At 51.9% G+C, this 16238-nt stretch overlaps 1 protein-coding gene across 1 annotated transcript; it reads left to right on the forward strand.

Annotated features, from left to right (window-relative positions):
- Positions 1-4198: 4198 nt before the first annotated feature.
- LOC119296377 lies at positions 4199-6983 on the forward strand. The gene is made up of 4 exons (XM_037574775.1): positions 4199-4623; positions 5656-5725; positions 5834-5919; positions 6736-6983. Exons 1-3 carry the CDS (start codon positions 4267-4269, stop codon positions 5884-5886), a joined length of 480 nt encoding a protein of 159 aa, XP_037430672.1. The 5' UTR covers positions 4199-4266; the 3' UTR covers positions 5887-5919; positions 6736-6983.
- The last annotated feature ends 9255 nt before the right edge of the window (positions 6984-16238 follow it).

Below are 16238 nucleotides of genomic sequence, written 5' to 3' on the forward strand. Positions count from 1 at the left end.
CCATGGGAAGAGGTGCTTTGTGATGGGTTCGATCTTGCGGTGCTCAATCCCAGTGACAAAAAGAGACATTCTGTTAGAGTACATAATGAGACTAATGGGCCCATTAGTCTTAGGGTTAATTAGAGATAAGGGTCGCTTGCTTAGGGGTCAAGTAAGCCTTGCTTGGGAGTCAAGTAAACCTCTTTATATAAAGAGAGGAGATGTATCAATCTAATCAAGCAAGAATTAAGAAGGAAATCCCTTCCCTCTTGCCTGTCAGTGGGCAAAAGGCCCCCGCCCGGCCCTCTCACGCCCTCCTTCTAGTAGCGCCATAACACATTCGTTGCTATTAAGGGTAACAAGATGGGGTTTATTCATACATGACTTTATCCTGTCTACATCATGTCATCTTTCTTAATGCATTACTCCAATTTTCCATGACCTTAATACACTAGATGCATGTTGGATAGCGGTCGATGTGTGGAGTAATAGTAGTAGATGCAGAATCATTTCAGTCTACTAATCTTGGACATGATGCCTATATACATGATCATTGCCTTGGATATTGTCATAATTATTTTCTTTTCTATCAATTGCCCAATAGTAATTTGTCTACCCACCGTATGCTATTTTCTCGGAGAGAAGTCTCTAGTGAAAACTATGGCCCCCGGGTCTATTTCCTATAATTTATTAAAACCAAAAATACCTTTGCTGCAATTTTCTTTCTTTATTTTATTTTGTGTGTTTAGGTAGATCTATTTATCAAAACCTATACAATTTAATCTATCTCAATACCGTTGAGGGATTGACAACCCCTGTACGCGTTGGGTTGCGAGTATTTGTTGTTTGTGTGCAGGTGTTGTTTACATAGTGTTGCTTGGTTCTCCAACTGGATTGATAATCTTGGTTTCATAACCAAGGGAAGTACTTATCTATACTGTACTGCATCATCCCCTCCTCTTTGGGGAAATCCCAACGCAGCTCATAAGTAGCAATCATGAGCAAGCTCAGTGTCTTTGGTGTGACAGTCTTGGTGCCACATATTTATCCGCTAATCCATTTTTTCATGCAAGGACAAAACACATTTAAATTGACTTGGGGAAGCCTTCGACACCTTTTAGTTAAGAGTCACGTGTGATTTAGGATTTAATCCCAAATCCAGTAATATAGAAAATGGAAGGAGATAAAAATATCTCATCTGTGGCTTGGAGAAGCCTTCAACACCTTTCAGTTAGCAAGGTTATGTTGATAAATGAAAGCCTCTTTAAATTGGCGCAAGGGACTTTGTAGCTAACAAGTGGATTGCTCCCCAGGCTAGCAGGCCACCAAGATGGAGCAACGACTAGGCACACGACACCCATGACATGGATGTAGCATTGTAGACCACGAATGAAAGGATGACATACCATCCTGAAATTGTGTCCTGTATGGCGACCACCGATAACCTCAACACCTCCCCTAAATTGACTTCTCTCAGTTTAAGTCCAATTGTTACCCTAAAATGTCTAAAAGGACTCTCCCCTAAAATACGTTAACTCCGTCCGTTCTCCTAAATTCCCACCCACAAATATGTTAAATAGCACGTAACTACCAAAAAATGACAACCAATAAGCATCCACATAAAATAGTAGCAATATCATCTCAATCTCTCTCCCTTTCTGTTTTGAGCATCAACGAACACAACAAAGTAGCAACACAAAAAGCAAGAAAAATAATCTCAATCGCTTTCAATTTCTCTCTTTTCTATATGATCCTTTTATTCTCACCGCACAAAGCAGTAGAAACCAGAAGCACCATGAGAGTGCAAGTAATCCAGGGTGTTTTTGGTAATTAATAACAACATATATGTCATTAATCTAATGCACATTGATAATATATTTCAGAGAAGATCAATGATTGGCATGGCAAAGACTAGTGGATGTGGACCCCTCAAACTACAAAGGATAAAAGATTGGCAAAGCTCCAAGTCTCTACATTTTTGGTTAAGTGATGCAAGATCAAATTGATTCCATAGGAAAGTCGGTACTGTTAAAAGGGGATGAGGTTTTGATCATGATTCAATTGCTCAAGTGCTTAGTGATATTGCTCCAAAACCCTCAACTACTTCACCACTTCCATCCTATCCAAAACCCTAAAGTTGATCTCGGTCCCACCGAAAAGCTCTCATCCGGACCCACCGAGATTACCATATACACTGCCACATGCCAAACCCTAATACTCCGATGCAACCGAAATGGATCTTAGTCTCACCGAGATGGCCTGACCAAGTTTCTGTGATGAAGTTGCTTCATTTTGGAATCACCGAGATGAACCATCGGAATTTCTGAAACGAGGTCTTGCCCTAGCCATCACACTATGGTCCCACCGAGTTGGTATGATCGGTCTCACCGAAAAAACTAACGGCCAAGTCTTTTGCACTAGTCGATCTCACCGAGATTTTCATGTAGGTCTCACTGAGTTAGGTCAAAAACTTGTAACGGTTGGATTTTTGGTGCTGCCTATTTATACCCCTCCACCACCACCTACTCTCTAAGAGAGCCATCAGAACAAACGACAACTTCCACTACTCATTTTCTGAGAAGAGAACCACCTACTCATGTGTTGAGATTAAGAGATTCCAATCCAACCATTTGAACCTTGATTTCTAGCCTTCCCCAAATTGCTTTCCATTCAATCCCCTCTCCTACCAAAGTCAAATCTGTGAGAGAGTGTTTGAGTGTTGGAGGGACTATCATTTGAAGCACAAGAGTAAGGAGTTCAGCATCAATAACACCGTCTATTACCTTTTGGAGAGTGGTGTCTCCTAGATTGGTTACGTGTCACTTGGGAGCCTCCAAGATTGTGGAGTTGAACCAATGAGTTTGTAAGGGCAAGGAGATCACCTACTTCATGAAGATCTACCCGAGTAAGGCTAGTCATTCGTGGATGTAAGTCATAATGGAATAGACAAGGTTGCTTCTTCGTGGACCCTTCGTGGATGGAGCCCTCCATGGACTCGCGCAACCGCTATCCTCCGTGGGTTGAAGTCTCCATCAACGTGGACGTACGATAGCACCACCTATCGGAACCACGCCAAAAATCATCGTGTCTTCATTGCGTTCGAAATCTCTAATCCCTCATTTATGTTCATATGCAAAGTCCTTACTTTCCGCTGCACAACTCTTAGACTTGCATGTGTAGGATGTATTTGACTTGGTGAATTGCCAAAACTTGCCTACAACTAAAATTAGGAAAATGATAAGTTTTATTTGGTCAAGTAGTCTAATCACCCCCCTCTAAACATACTTTCGATCCTACACAACATATAACATGAAAAAAATTAGAGCAATCACACGCCATGTATAAGCTATACAAAGCAGTACCAATCCTCCTCTCTCTCTCTCAGCCACACAGCCCAGGACTAATTCTCTCTCTCCCCCATCCCCGACAACCCGCATCGCCTTCGCCTCTTGCACTGCCCAGCATTGGCAACTTCTCTTCCCTCACAGCAACAACACATTAGCCCAAAGAAAAACAAATCAAATGGAAGGTGAATACGAACATACCAAGACAGAGCATCAACACGCCCGCACGAAACAGAGGCGAGGGCGAAAATCCTCCAACGACAGAGACGAAGACGACGACGGAGAATCTCCAATGGCAGCCACACACACATGGGCTGATGTCCTCCAGCAACAGACAGAGCTCCTTCAATGGCCGCATCAAGCGACAACAAGGATGACTGCTCTCGTAATCCACTCCAATTCCTCGTCAAATCTCACCATCAACGCACCACCAGTGTCGACCACCCCAAAGCTGACCTCAACCCACCACAACGAAGACTCAACAGATCGACATGTTTCACCTGAGCGGCTCCAAGATGCCACACCGCCTACCGGTCTTTGACCACGAAAGATCGTCCCCCCACCATTGACAACGAAGTTCCACATGACCCATCCACTTACCAACAAGGCCCACCCAGCAGGAGATCCCTCCAAATATCCCAACAAGCGATCTGATTGAAATTGAGCATCAAATCGAAATCAATGCCCTCAATCGACTATGCTTCTAGCCCGAGGGAGCTTATAGTGATTTAAAACATATGTAAATCTTCCTCTCTTCAGTTATGTATTTGTATATTCTAACCTTTTTGCAATTGTATTCTAACTCTTTTACTTGGCACCAACAACCTTTTCCACTTAAAAACTAAACCTTTCCACGTCTCGCAGAAAAGCCCTTGCTTTACTCCACCGTCCGCCTCCGCTCCCATCTATTCTCCCCCCTCCTCCCCTGAAACCCCAGCTTTGCATGGGCAGGCGCTTCCCAGCCGCCGCCCTAGCCGCCGCTGTCCGCCCCTACGTCCGCTTCTCCCCCGCCGCTAGCAAGGCAGCGAAGCCCCCGACCGCTCCGCTGGATACTCCCAGGAACGCCGGCCCCGGCGCCGCCGCCGGGGCTAGCTCTGGACGGGCCGAGGTGCGGGATGTGGCGGCGGCATGCGGGATGCAGGAGGACGACCGGGTGCCGCTCGCGGAGGTGGTTTTGGACTGCACGAAGCGGTGGTTCCAGGACACGCTCAAGGAGGCGCGCGCCGGCGACGCCGCCATGCAGGTCCTCGTCGGCCAGATGTACCGCAGCGGCTACGGCGTCAACAAGAACGAGCACAAGGTGAGCCCTTCCTTCGCTTTCCCTCCGGATTTTTGTGGAATCTGGAATAAAAGGAACCGCCTTTACTAGCGACTTCGATCTGGATACCTGGCCTTGGAATATGAAAGTTCGTGATTCTTGAGAGAAACCTAGATTTGCATGTTCTACGGTTACTATTATGCTCAATTGTATTATATTCTGCATCATAAATCTTATGGCAGTGTGAGAACTTCTTTAGTGAACTTGTACATAATTAGGTGTGCCTTGAGCATGTTTGCCTTCTTGCTATGCTAGTATACTTCCTTTACAATTCTTGTCAATGCAGAACATGGTGAACTTGTATGGTGGCACAATTATGTACTTGATCCGTGCAAATCGATCTGTAACCTGTTTGATCGCATCGAGCATGTAAATTGATTAATAGCCAACTGAATGGACACAAACATGATGCTGCGGATAATCACAAGGTTATAAAATTTGGTACTCCCTCTGATCCATATTAGTTGTCGCTCAAAAGGATGTATCTAGCACTAAAATATGTCTAGATACATCCATTTGAGCGACAAGTAATATGGATAGGAGGGAGTAATAAGTACTCCCTCCGTCCGAAAAAGCTTGTCCCTCAAATGGATGTATCTAGCATCAAGTTAGTGTTAGATACATCCATTTGAGGAACAAGCTTAGGACAAGCTTTTTCGGACGGAGGGAGTATTCGCTACACCTTGTAAAGGGAAGGGAAGTCCATGCCGCAAACATTAGCTTAGACATATACTGTGTCCGTTTGGAACTAAAACAGTCACTTATTTCTGAACGGTGGTAATATATGACTGCCAAATTTTTGTTACAACTTTAGCCTTACCATTTACCAACAGCACATAATAGCCTTGCAGTTCAGTTGATGGAGCACGAGCTATTCTGAAAAGGCAGTAGTTACTGAAAAGCCAGTCTTGCAGAAGTTTCATTTTACTATTTCTATTGAATTTCATGTCCTCTCTATATGTTGTGTTGCTGCGAATATTTGATTGACTAACCAAGAAAATTTTCATTGTATAGTCTAGAATTTGGATGGAGAAAGCATCAAGATATCGGTCTACAGTCTGGAAAGTTAGCCATAAACGCCCAGGTTAGCCGTCCTTGGCTAATTTCAAGTGTCCTTCGTATTCTTCAACTTGCTCATGTAAAAGGTGTATGTGCTTCTTTTGTTTGTTGGTAACATGTTGTTTTGTTTTAGGATACAATGCTAGTGACTCAGATTCAGATGATGTTACGGAAACAGGCAAATAATGGATATTTCCGAGTTATGGGATTGTTGGCAGGGTAAGTTTCATGTCCAGAACTGCCTTTTTTATGGCAACTTGATTGAGTTAATGGAAAAAGAATCCTTCTTTACCAGCTCAGTATTATATGAATATTTATACTTTTAGCAGCCTAGCGTATTAGGCTATACAATGAAGAATGTAGAATTTTATGAGTGATTAATTGCTTGATCTTGACCTTTCTTTGTGTCCCCCCCCACACAAGCCTTTAGTACCAAACAAATTGGGGTAGGCTAGAGCTGAAACCCATAAGATCTCGAAACCAACTCATGGTTCTGGCATGTGGATAGCTAACTTCCACGCACCCCTGTCCATGGCTAGCTCTTTGGTGACATTCCATTCCTTCTGATCTCTCTTTACGTACTCCTCTCATGTCAAGTTTGGTCTACCCCGACCTCCCTTGGCATTGTCAGCACGCTTTAACCATCCGCTATGCACTGGAGCTTCTCTACATTATGCCGTCACTTAGACTACTTTCCTTATGATTAAAAAAAATGAAGGTTTGAAATATCCGTTAATATGCTTTTTAATCGGCAATCAGAAATACTGTACTATGGATGTTAAGTAACATTCTTACAAAGACAAGCGTTACCTCTGATTTTACCCCTGGGACTTTACAATTTTCTTGAGCATGTGTTGACGCTTCAGGAAGGCAAGGCTATTCATTTTATACACATACTAGAAAAAGGAAACTGTTTTAACGCTCTTTTTTATATATCATAGCAGTGTATACTTTATCCCTATTTCTGCTTCGTGTTCCATTTTAGTAGATTCATAGAATGTGATATTTGTTTAAGAAGCTCCTTTTATCTTGCAGGGCCTGCAGTGACTACAAAGCCAGCAAGGCGGCACAAACTATTCAAATATGCAGTTGTTTCAGGAAGAATTATCTGTGTCCCCATTTGTTAGCCCGAACGGTGTTCTGTTTTCATTTCCTTTTTAAAGTGTGTTAAATCTGCTTGTCATCACAAATGTAAAATTTCTCGGTGTTTCAACTGGACATATAACAGCATCAACAGGATATTCATTTACACAGGTATTCGTCATGCATTCTAATTCTGGGAATGTTATGTTTCCCGAGCCCTCACAGAAAGTTCTTCTGTCCTCTGAATGAATATTTGGCTAGATGGGAACCAAGTGATTTAGTATGGCTCAACACTTGCATATCCTTTCGGTGATGATCTCTCCAGTTCGCAGAAGCTATCGAAAACAAAATCTTTGATCACGGTTGCTGATTACTCACTCCTTCCCGGTTTTGAATCTTGAGCCAAACTTTAATCATGAATTAGGCGTACAACTCATATTTCATTACGGAGGCTCCCTTTCCCCTCCTCTCGGGCTGCTTGTGCGAGCGGCTCTGAAGGACCCCAAACCCTATAAAAGAGGCGCCCTGACTGCTCACCTTTGTTGCTGCTGCCGCCGGCATAGGTGCGTCGTTTGGATGTCAAATGTGGTGGCTGATGGCGGCACATCTCAATGGGCCCCCTTCGCTCGTGGGCAGGGCGTCGCCGAGGCTGTATGGGCGGTGGAATGGACGACGGTATGAGGCCTCGGCGGTCTTCGCTGGCACGCGACGGGGAGCGGGGAGGAGCAACGGACCTTGCGGGGAAGGCAACTGAGTGGTGGAGTGGTCTGGTGCGGTCTGGAGGCGGTGGCGCTGAGAAGGCTTGGCTAGGAAGGGGATCCTTGCGAGCAGCGGGCGGCCGGGCACCTCCCCTCCTAGTGGTGTCGGCATGGGAGTTGTAAGCAAAAGGCAGGGGTTCGATGTGGGCCTTCAGGGCTAGGGTAGTCGCATGGCGGGTGTCTTGCCAAATTTGGTGGGAGGGTATTGTTCCTTGACCCTCGTCTAGGTTGGAGGTGGAAAATGGGTCCGCGTTTAGGCTACATGGACGGTGTTTGCCCCAAACCTTGCAGGTGCGAAGATGCACGAAGATACAAATGAAAATCCTGCCCGGCTCTTGCCGAGCAGGCGGCGATGGCACCCGTGGGTGTCATTCCGTTCCTTCTAGGCGTCGCCGTTGTGTGTCGCCATTTCCCTCGTTCGCTTGGAATGTGTAACTGTCTTCGGGCGAATGCCTAGATTCAGTGCAGGATCGGCACGATGGCGGCCTGCTCGACGTCATTTGAGACACGGCTTGGAGGTCCTATGTTGCGCTCCTCCAGTGTTCACCGATGTCCTAGATTGATCTTCAGCGGCGCAATGTACGACCGTCACCGGTGAGTCCAATAAAGTGTCTTCCTCGGGGCTAATCGAGTCCCATCATTCACTTGGCACTTCCTTTCAGGCATAAAGGATGGATGGTGCGCGGCAAATGAAGTCAGTGGGAGTTGTTGTTCTTCGGAGATGTCTGGCATCGGTCGAGGCGCGACGATTTTCTCAGTTTAGGACATGCTATTTGCTTTGTAGTTGGTTCTTGTCTTTGGACAAGCTCAGATGTGGTGTTCGAGTTGTACTTGTCTTATACTTGAAACTGTGGCTTCTATAAAAATACGGTACGTCTAGGCATACTCTAAAAAACCATATTTCATTAACTAAATTCGTAACTAAAATCAAACTCAAAATTTGAGGGCCTTACAAATCAAGGGTGGGTATAATAATATGTTCTTAATTTTAGAGATTTATGATAATACAAAATTACCTTTCAAGAAGAATCAATTTCTCTATGTTCAACCTAAAATATGTTAGAAAATTCATATCGTCAAAGCTTGCAGTGTTTTTCTTCAAGTCGGCTCCAGAGGATCTCGATTCACTACAAAAAGAGTTTCCCACTTAATTACTGAAAAACACAACATGCAGCAGAAACTAGGCACCCTAGCGACCTGTCTACCGACACAAGAATGCACACACCATAGAGGACAAAAGCGCTCGTAGAGTTTGACCTAACCCTTATTTCGTACTCTCTCTGTTTCAAAATACTCGGCATATTTAGGTTTAGTTAGGATATGCCTTTGACCAACATTTACTTGGTAGTATACACTTTATGTTACATAAAGTAGCTGACGTTAGATTCATGTTCCAATGTACTTATATATGATTGTGACTTGTATCACAACTGTTACATTTAAAAGTGTGGTTATTCGATCAAAGACTATATGCAAGGTAATCTGAAATGGAAGGAGTATTATCTTTTCGTATACCAGACAGATCATTTGATACTTTGATGACATACACTTTTTTTGTAAGTGCGTCTAGTGCCCCTAAAGATTTTGTATGATTAATGACAGAACTGTCGGATTTCGGGTTCCGGCAGACCCTCAAGGTTCGAACACTGGGGTGCGCACGGAGATCACACCTCCAGCCTACCCATGTTTCACCGCCTCGCCAGGATCTAAAACTACACGAAGAGCAACACAAGGGACACGAGATTTATACTGGTTCAGGCTACCATTGTGGTGTAATACCCTACTCCAGTGTGTGGTGGATTGCCTCTGGGGCTGACGAAGAACAGTACAAGGAAGAACTGCCTCGCGAGGGGAGGAGTTCTTATGATGGTGTTGGCTAAGGTTCTTCTCTCTGGTTGATTTCTCGATGCCTCTACCCTGGGGGTGGCTATTCCTATTTATAGGCGGAGGCCCTGGGCCTCTTCCCAAATATTGAGCGAGAAGGGCGCCAACAATTGGCCATTTTGAAGGGGAACATCTAGTACACTTATCCTGACTAAAGTTGGTCCTCGCCTGCCAAAGACTCTGGTGGTGACGCTGGTTTGGGATCCACGATGACCTTCGTCCTGCCGTCCTGTTGGTCTTGATCTTGTTGCACCGAAATGGTTGCCTTTGCTTGATACCCTCGCTTGTGCTTGCCCCCTTTTGCACCAAAGAGGAAACAAGGACCCTGCGCAGGCCGGCGCCCGCCTGGCCTTGGTCGTCATGGCTTGCGTCACGGGCACCTCGTGAGGTACCCCGCCTTGATCTCTCCGCCTCCTCACGAGCCAGCCTGACGAGGCCGTGCCTGAGGAAGTCTCCTGTCGTCCGCCTCGCGAGGCTTGGCCCCTCGCGAGGATCTTGAGCATGTGTTGACGAAGATGGGCCGTGTTGTGCCACTCCTTGAGCCACGCCGCAGGCCGCAGGCAGGCAAGTCTGGGTACCCCGTTCCCAGAACGCCGACAGTAGCCCCCGGGCCCAAGACGCGCTTGGACTTGGCTTAGTAGAGAAGCGAAGAGGCAAGTGCGAAGCGCCGCGGGCCCCAATAGCCTGCGACCTTGGGCGCCGCGTGGCGGTTGATTGGACGTGGGCGTCACTGTTCCCCCACGCCTCCTTATTTTGCGCCCCAGCTAGGCGGACCCGCCGTTGCACACAATCTCCCCTCTTCTCGCCGCTCGCGCGCCTCCTGCTCTTCTTTCTCTCGAGCTCCAGCCTCCGCTTCCAATCCAATCTCGCATCCTCTCCCTTCATGTCGCCATGGCTCCGACGAAGAAGGGGAAAGGGCCAAAGCCTGGGCCCTCGCCCCGCCCGTCGCCGTCGGTGGCTCCTGCTGTCGGCCGGTCGATCATACTCAACCGGGAAGGCTCGGAAAAGGTCAGTTCTGCCATCGCCACTATCTCAACGAGTGCGGGAGGACGACGGTCTGGCCCGCGTCTCACTTCTCCATTGACAGCACAGTCATCGAGGTCCGGTACTTTGTCGACGCTCTGTGGGCGGGTCTGGTTCCCCCATTTTCCGATTTCTTCAACGCTGTTCTTTCTCATTACCAGATCCACATGATGCATTTGGGTCCCGAATCCATTACTCTTCTTGCCGTTTTCGCTTTTGTCTGCGAGGCGATGGTGGGCATTCCTCCTTCAGTTGCCTTGCTGCGCCACTTCTTCTCTTTGCATCTCAGCGATCCCACCCAATGCTCGGGGTGCGTGAGCTTCCTTGCCGCACCAGAAACAGCGGCTTCGGGAATTGATCTCAGCCTTCCTCCGCCTGCGACCGGGTTCCGTGAGCGGTGACTGTACGTGGATGCTGGGGTGCCCAGCCCCCTGCTTTCAGAGCCAACCGTGCCTGTTATCCCCAATTCGGGCTGGGGCCAGGAGACGCTCACGAGCCCCCGGCTCATCTTCGTTTGGCATCGCTTCGCGAACTTGAGGGCGCTCAATGTGATGGCACCCAAGGTAGTGAAGGAGTTCCTCCTATGCTGCATTGCCCCTCTCCAGCGCCATTCCCGCCGGATGTGGTCCTTCGGGGGGCGTGAAGACTGCATGAGGCTCCAGGAGGAAGATCTGACGCCTGAAGTGCCGAGGAAGGTTCTCATGATCCTAACTGGCGACCCTTCTCCTGGCAGCATCCGGCATGGTGGCGCCCTGCTGTACCTTTGCTCAAATAGGGGTGATTTTGTGAAGTAGATGCCCATCTTCGACGAATGGGGGCTGCGCCCTGCGGGCCTCAGGGGACCTTGCGAGAACCCAGTTGTGGTGGTTGCCCTTCCGGTTGCCCACGACGGTCCCTCCTCGAGTGGTGGAGCTGGGAGGCAAGGGCCGCCGGGGCTGAGGGGGCCACCGTCAGGATGACGACGCCAAGCGGGACTCCTGAAGCGGCAGCTCCTGAGGCCCGCCCTGCGGCGGCTGAGGGTGCTGGGCCGTAGCCCGCGGCCCCCGTGGCAGAGGCTCCTGAGGCCCCGGCCACCCTCCTTGGTGCGGCGTCTGGCAGCGGGCACCAGGACGATGCCCCCAATGTTGATCTTATTGGCGCTTCCTCCTCGTCGCAGGATGACCCGTGCGTCGAGCTCCTGGGCCGCTTCCGGGTGGACTTCGAGGCTCTCCGAAAGAGAAGAGAGGCCTTGGGTGATGATTACCCTTGCCGCCTGTTGAAGCGCAGGAAGTACTTCGCCACCGATGAGTAAGCCTTCCCTTTTCTCAGTTCCTTACTTTCCTGCTGCTTCAACTGATCATTGCCCTGCAGGGCCCTTCCTGCCGAGTTCATGGAGATGGCTGAGGAGCCATCCCTCCAGGCCTCGCCCGCTCCACCTTCCCCAAGCGCCCCGGGCTCTAGCACTGCCCTTGCGGTGAGGCCGGTTGGAGAGGCGAGCCATCCTGTGATGCGTCCTGATTCTGCGCACCTCGCGACCATCCTTCGCGAGCCCTCTCGAGGCATAGCCAGCCTGCCGTGGGCTCTTCGACTGGTTGTCGATGGCGACTGGCTGAGGTTGGCCTTGTGATCTTCGTTGGAGGGCGAACTGGTTCCAGGCCAGGCTTCTGGCGAGGCGCGTCCGGCCATCTCGAGGGCGCCAGCCCCCAGCCCCCTGCCCAGAGGGGGCGTGCTGGTCCGTGGCCCTCCTCGCGCGCCCGAGGCGGAAGGTGATGCGGAAGACGTGCTCGAGCGCGCTCGGGAGCGCCACGCCCTCCGCCAAGGGTTCCTCCGGAGGGCGGCGGACGCGGTGAGCCAACTTGGTGTAGAGCTCGCTGATGAGGACACACGTCTTGAGGCCGAGGGCCTACGCCTAGCTAACGAGAGGCGCAAGCTGAAGGTGGCCGTTGCTCTTACGCGCCACCAGCATGACCTCGACAATGAGAAGGCCGAGGTGTCGCTGGCAGCTTCTCGGGAGGCCTGCTCCCGGGCCGTCTTGGAGGCTCAGGAGGCTGACCAGCGGCGAGGGTCGCAGAAGAGTGGGCGTGGGAACTCCGGGCCTAGAGTAGCTCCCTGGAGCAACAGGTGGAGTTGCATGAGGAGACCCTTGCGTAGATGGAGGGGGGCTCGGTCGATCGGGCAGAGCTTCAGAAACATGAGGAGGCACTGACGCTGGAGGCCACCGAGCGCACCTTGGAACTCGAGCGATTGGAGATGAGGGAGCGCCTGGTGGCGCAGGTGGAGGATGATGCTGCCGTGAGAGAAGCCTGAGCCTCAGAAGAGGTTGATCGCCGGGTGGCGGTGGCCCGCTCGAACCTCGAGCGCGAGTTCGAGGAAAGGCTGGAGTTGATCAAGGTCGAAGCAGAGGGTAGGACCGCCGCCCTGAAGGCCAAGCTGGACGAAGTGATGCGGTGTGCGGACGCTGCCGGGGCCGCCCTTGGTGCGGCACAGGCGGAACTAGCTTCCTCCCGCGCCGAGGTGCTTCTTCTCCACCAAAGGGTGGACGCGGCTGAGGCCGTTGCGCGGTGGAACGCAAACGAGATACACCAGCGGTAGACCCTGGAGCACGTGCACAGCCCCATGCTCCGCGAGCTCCGGGAAAGAACTAACACGGCCTTGGGCATCATCTGCGAGGCAGCCGTTGGGGAGCCTCGTGTGGTTAACTATGCTGGTAACCTTCAGTTCTTCACCAATGTGGTGACGCAGCTGGAGGTTCATTCAGGCAGAGCCGACGGGTTGGTGGAGGAGAGGAGCCGTGCCCTACTTGGGCGTGCTTTTTCCCGCGTCTTCAGTCATCTCCAGAACATGGATCTCCATTTTGACTTTGATGCCGCCATCGCACCGCTACCCCTGGCGATCCGGGGCGATCTGGCGCGTTGGGTGGAAGACAACGTGGACGCCCTTGTCAGGGCTTTCACTACCGATGAAGATGGTGTGGTCGTAGATGCTGATGAGGGCGGAGTGGTGAACGACCCAGGTGCTGAGGGCGGCGGCGCAGAAGGCGATGGCGAGGCCAGTGATGCCAGTGGCGACTCCGGAGGTGTCCCTGAGGATGCATTGGGGGATTTATCCGATTGACCGCGTGCTGTTCCTGCTTTTACCCTGCGCATAGAGAGTTCGGGCTTGGCCCAGAGGTTTGTAAGAGCATTTTGGGAGGGGGAGCCCCTCGTGTAAAAACTTGCAGTTAGCGTATTTGTAGACATGATATCACCCGTGTGCCTGCGCCAGGCGACTGGTTCATGGCGAGCCGACTGGCTTGTTTACCTTTGACCCGCGTGGGCCCTGAGCTAGCCTGCGGAGGGCCGTGGTGTCTTGAGTGTCTCCTGAACGAGCCTGTTGAACCTGCAAGGAGAACCTCCTGAGAGGGCGTGGCGACGGCAGTCTGGGCTGCGCGCATGCTGGGCCTAGCCCGGCTCGCGAGGGGATCATGAGGGGAGGCGGCTGAGGCCAGATGGACGCAAATCGGTGACCAGAATGCGAGAGATTGCTCGAACGAGACTAAACACCCCTTCCCCGAACACACGCAAGTCTCAAGCTCAAATCCAACTTAAATCCGAACAGGGAAAAGCAACAACCAAGGGGAAAAGTAAGGAAAGCAGAAAAAGCCGCGTCCGGCACCTAGTCTAGTCTTCAACGTCTTCTCACCAGCGCGGAGTTAAGTGCTGCCACTGGGCGTGGGCGGGAGCCCCCGAGGCCCGAGGGCGGCTCTCCGGAGACTCCGGGGCGTGTACAGCCCCACTCATTATTACGTGAGAGTGTCACGGGGCGGCGAGCTTCACAGGCACTGGGCCTTCTTCACAGGTACCGGCCTTGCTTCATATCGCCATACGAGGGCCCCGCCTTGCGCCACACTCTATTGCCATCGACGACGGCCGGAGACCGAGGACACCGCCGATGGGATAGAGCGGTCGCCAGCGGTTCCCCCGATGACCACGGGTCCTCTGCCGGGGGTAGGCCCTGGGGAACCTCCCCGGCAGAGGGCCTACCTCCCGAGGACGCCTTGCTCTGAGCGCCGCATGGGCGAGGCAGGATCTCGGCCCCTCTCCTGCAGCCCCCGGTGCCCTCCTCCTGAGGGGTGGGGAGCTGCTGGATTGGGGTAGCCATCCGCTGCAACGACTTGTACCTCCTGCGATCCATGGTTAGCGTATGCCTGTTCCTGAGGGATGAGCGGTACCCGATAGTCGCTGCCTCCGGCGCGGTCGACGGGGCCTTCCCTGGGCTCCTGAAAGAGCTCAGCCTCGGGCGTTTCTTCTCCCCAACCTGGGCCGAGGAACTGGCCATGGTCTTCCTCTCGTGCGTGTCCTTGGTCCATCATGTGGGGCACATACGCCTCCGGGGCCGCCACCCTGAATGCCTCACCGTAGTGCCCCATGTGCCACGCAGTTCTGCTCATGGTGCCAACCTAGGAGTGGTAGCGCGGCGGCTCACCGGGACCATGGGCTGTGGTGGATCCCCCTTCACTGGACGGAGGCGGAGGCGGCACCGTTGGTGGCCAGCCGCTAACGGCCAGGTTGGCGTTGGAGTGGCCCTGGAATCCGCTTGGTGTTGTGCGGGCGCGTGTGGGGCCTCCATGCGATCCGCCTTGGGCCTGAGGCGGTAGCTGGGTGCAGAAGGGGTGAGCCCCCGAGGCGGCGGAGCCCAGGAGCTCTGCCACCCGCTCCAGTAGCACGCCGCGGCCGCCCTCTAGCAGCCTGCATTGCAGTAGCTCTCAAGCTACCGTGAGCGCAACCCTTGAGTTCGCCTTCTCTTGCCGTGAGTACGACGCCGTGGCCGCGGCGTGGCTCGAGGCCCTGGCTGCCGACCGCACCTGCCGCGGCATGAGAGCTGGTGTCGTCTGACCGCGTCGCTCGCGGCCCGCAGCGCCCTGCGGACCGCGGGCTGCCTGGGGCACGGGGTTGAGGTCGCCCTAGGCAAGCAGCTCTACGTGGGCGGGCCAGGTCGCCCAGGGATCAGGATTGCCCGTTGGGTCGCTGTACATGATGATGATGATGCGACGGGCGGCGAAACACGAGGCGACGGAGGGCATATTCTGGCGCACCCCTACCTGGCGCGCCAAATGTCGAATTTCGGGTTCCGGCATACCCTCAAGGTTCGAACACTGGGGTGCGCGCGGAGATCACACCTCCAGCCTACCCATGTTTCACCGCCTCGCCAGGATCTAAAACTACACGAATAGCAACACAAGGGACACGAGATTTATACTGGTCCAGGCCACCATTATGGTGTAATACCCTACTCCAGTGTGTGGTGTGGTGGATTGCCTCTGGGGCTGACGAAGAACAGTACAAGGAAGAACTGCCTCGCGATGGGAGGAGTTCTTATGGTGGTGTTGGCTAAGGTTCTTCTCTCTGGTTGATTTCTCGATGCCTCTACCCTGGGGGTGGCTAGTCCTATTTATAGGCGGAGGCCCTGGGCCTCTTCCCAAATATTGAGCGGGAAGGGCGCCAACAATTGGCCATTTTGAAGGGGAACATCTAGTACACTTATCCTGACTAAAGTTGGTCCTCGCCTGCCAAAGACTCTGGTGGTGACGCTGGTTTGGGCTCCACGATGACCTTCGTCCTACCATCCTGCTGGTCTTGGTCTTGTTGCACCGAAATGGTTGCCTTTGCTTGATACCCTCGCCTGTGCTTGCCCCCTTTACACCAAAGAGGAAACAAGTACCCTGCGCAGGCCGGCGCCCGCCTGGCGCCCGCCTGGCCTTGGTCGTCATGGCTTGCATCACGGGCACCTCGTGAGGTACCCTGCCTTGATCTCTCCGCCTCCTCACGAGCC

This window comes from Triticum dicoccoides, chromosome 4B, assembly GCF_002162155.2.
Source record: "Triticum dicoccoides isolate Atlit2015 ecotype Zavitan chromosome 4B, WEW_v2.0, whole genome shotgun sequence".
Classification (NCBI taxonomy): domain Eukaryota; kingdom Viridiplantae; phylum Streptophyta; class Magnoliopsida; order Poales; family Poaceae; genus Triticum; species Triticum dicoccoides.

Excerpts from the sequence above, each read along its gene's own strand:
- LOC119296377 (XM_037574775.1), top strand. The coding sequence starts at position 4,267 with ATGGGCAGGCGCTTCCCAGCCGCCGCCCTAGCCGCCGCTGTCCGCCCC. Across the intron at positions 4,624-5,655 it reads TCAACAAGAACGAGCACAAG|TCTAGAATTTGGATGGAGAA; the intron begins GTGAGCCCTTCC and ends TTCATTGTATAG. Across the intron at positions 5,726-5,833 it reads AGTTAGCCATAAACGCCCAG|GATACAATGCTAGTGACTCA; the intron begins GTTAGCCGTCCT and ends GTTTTGTTTTAG.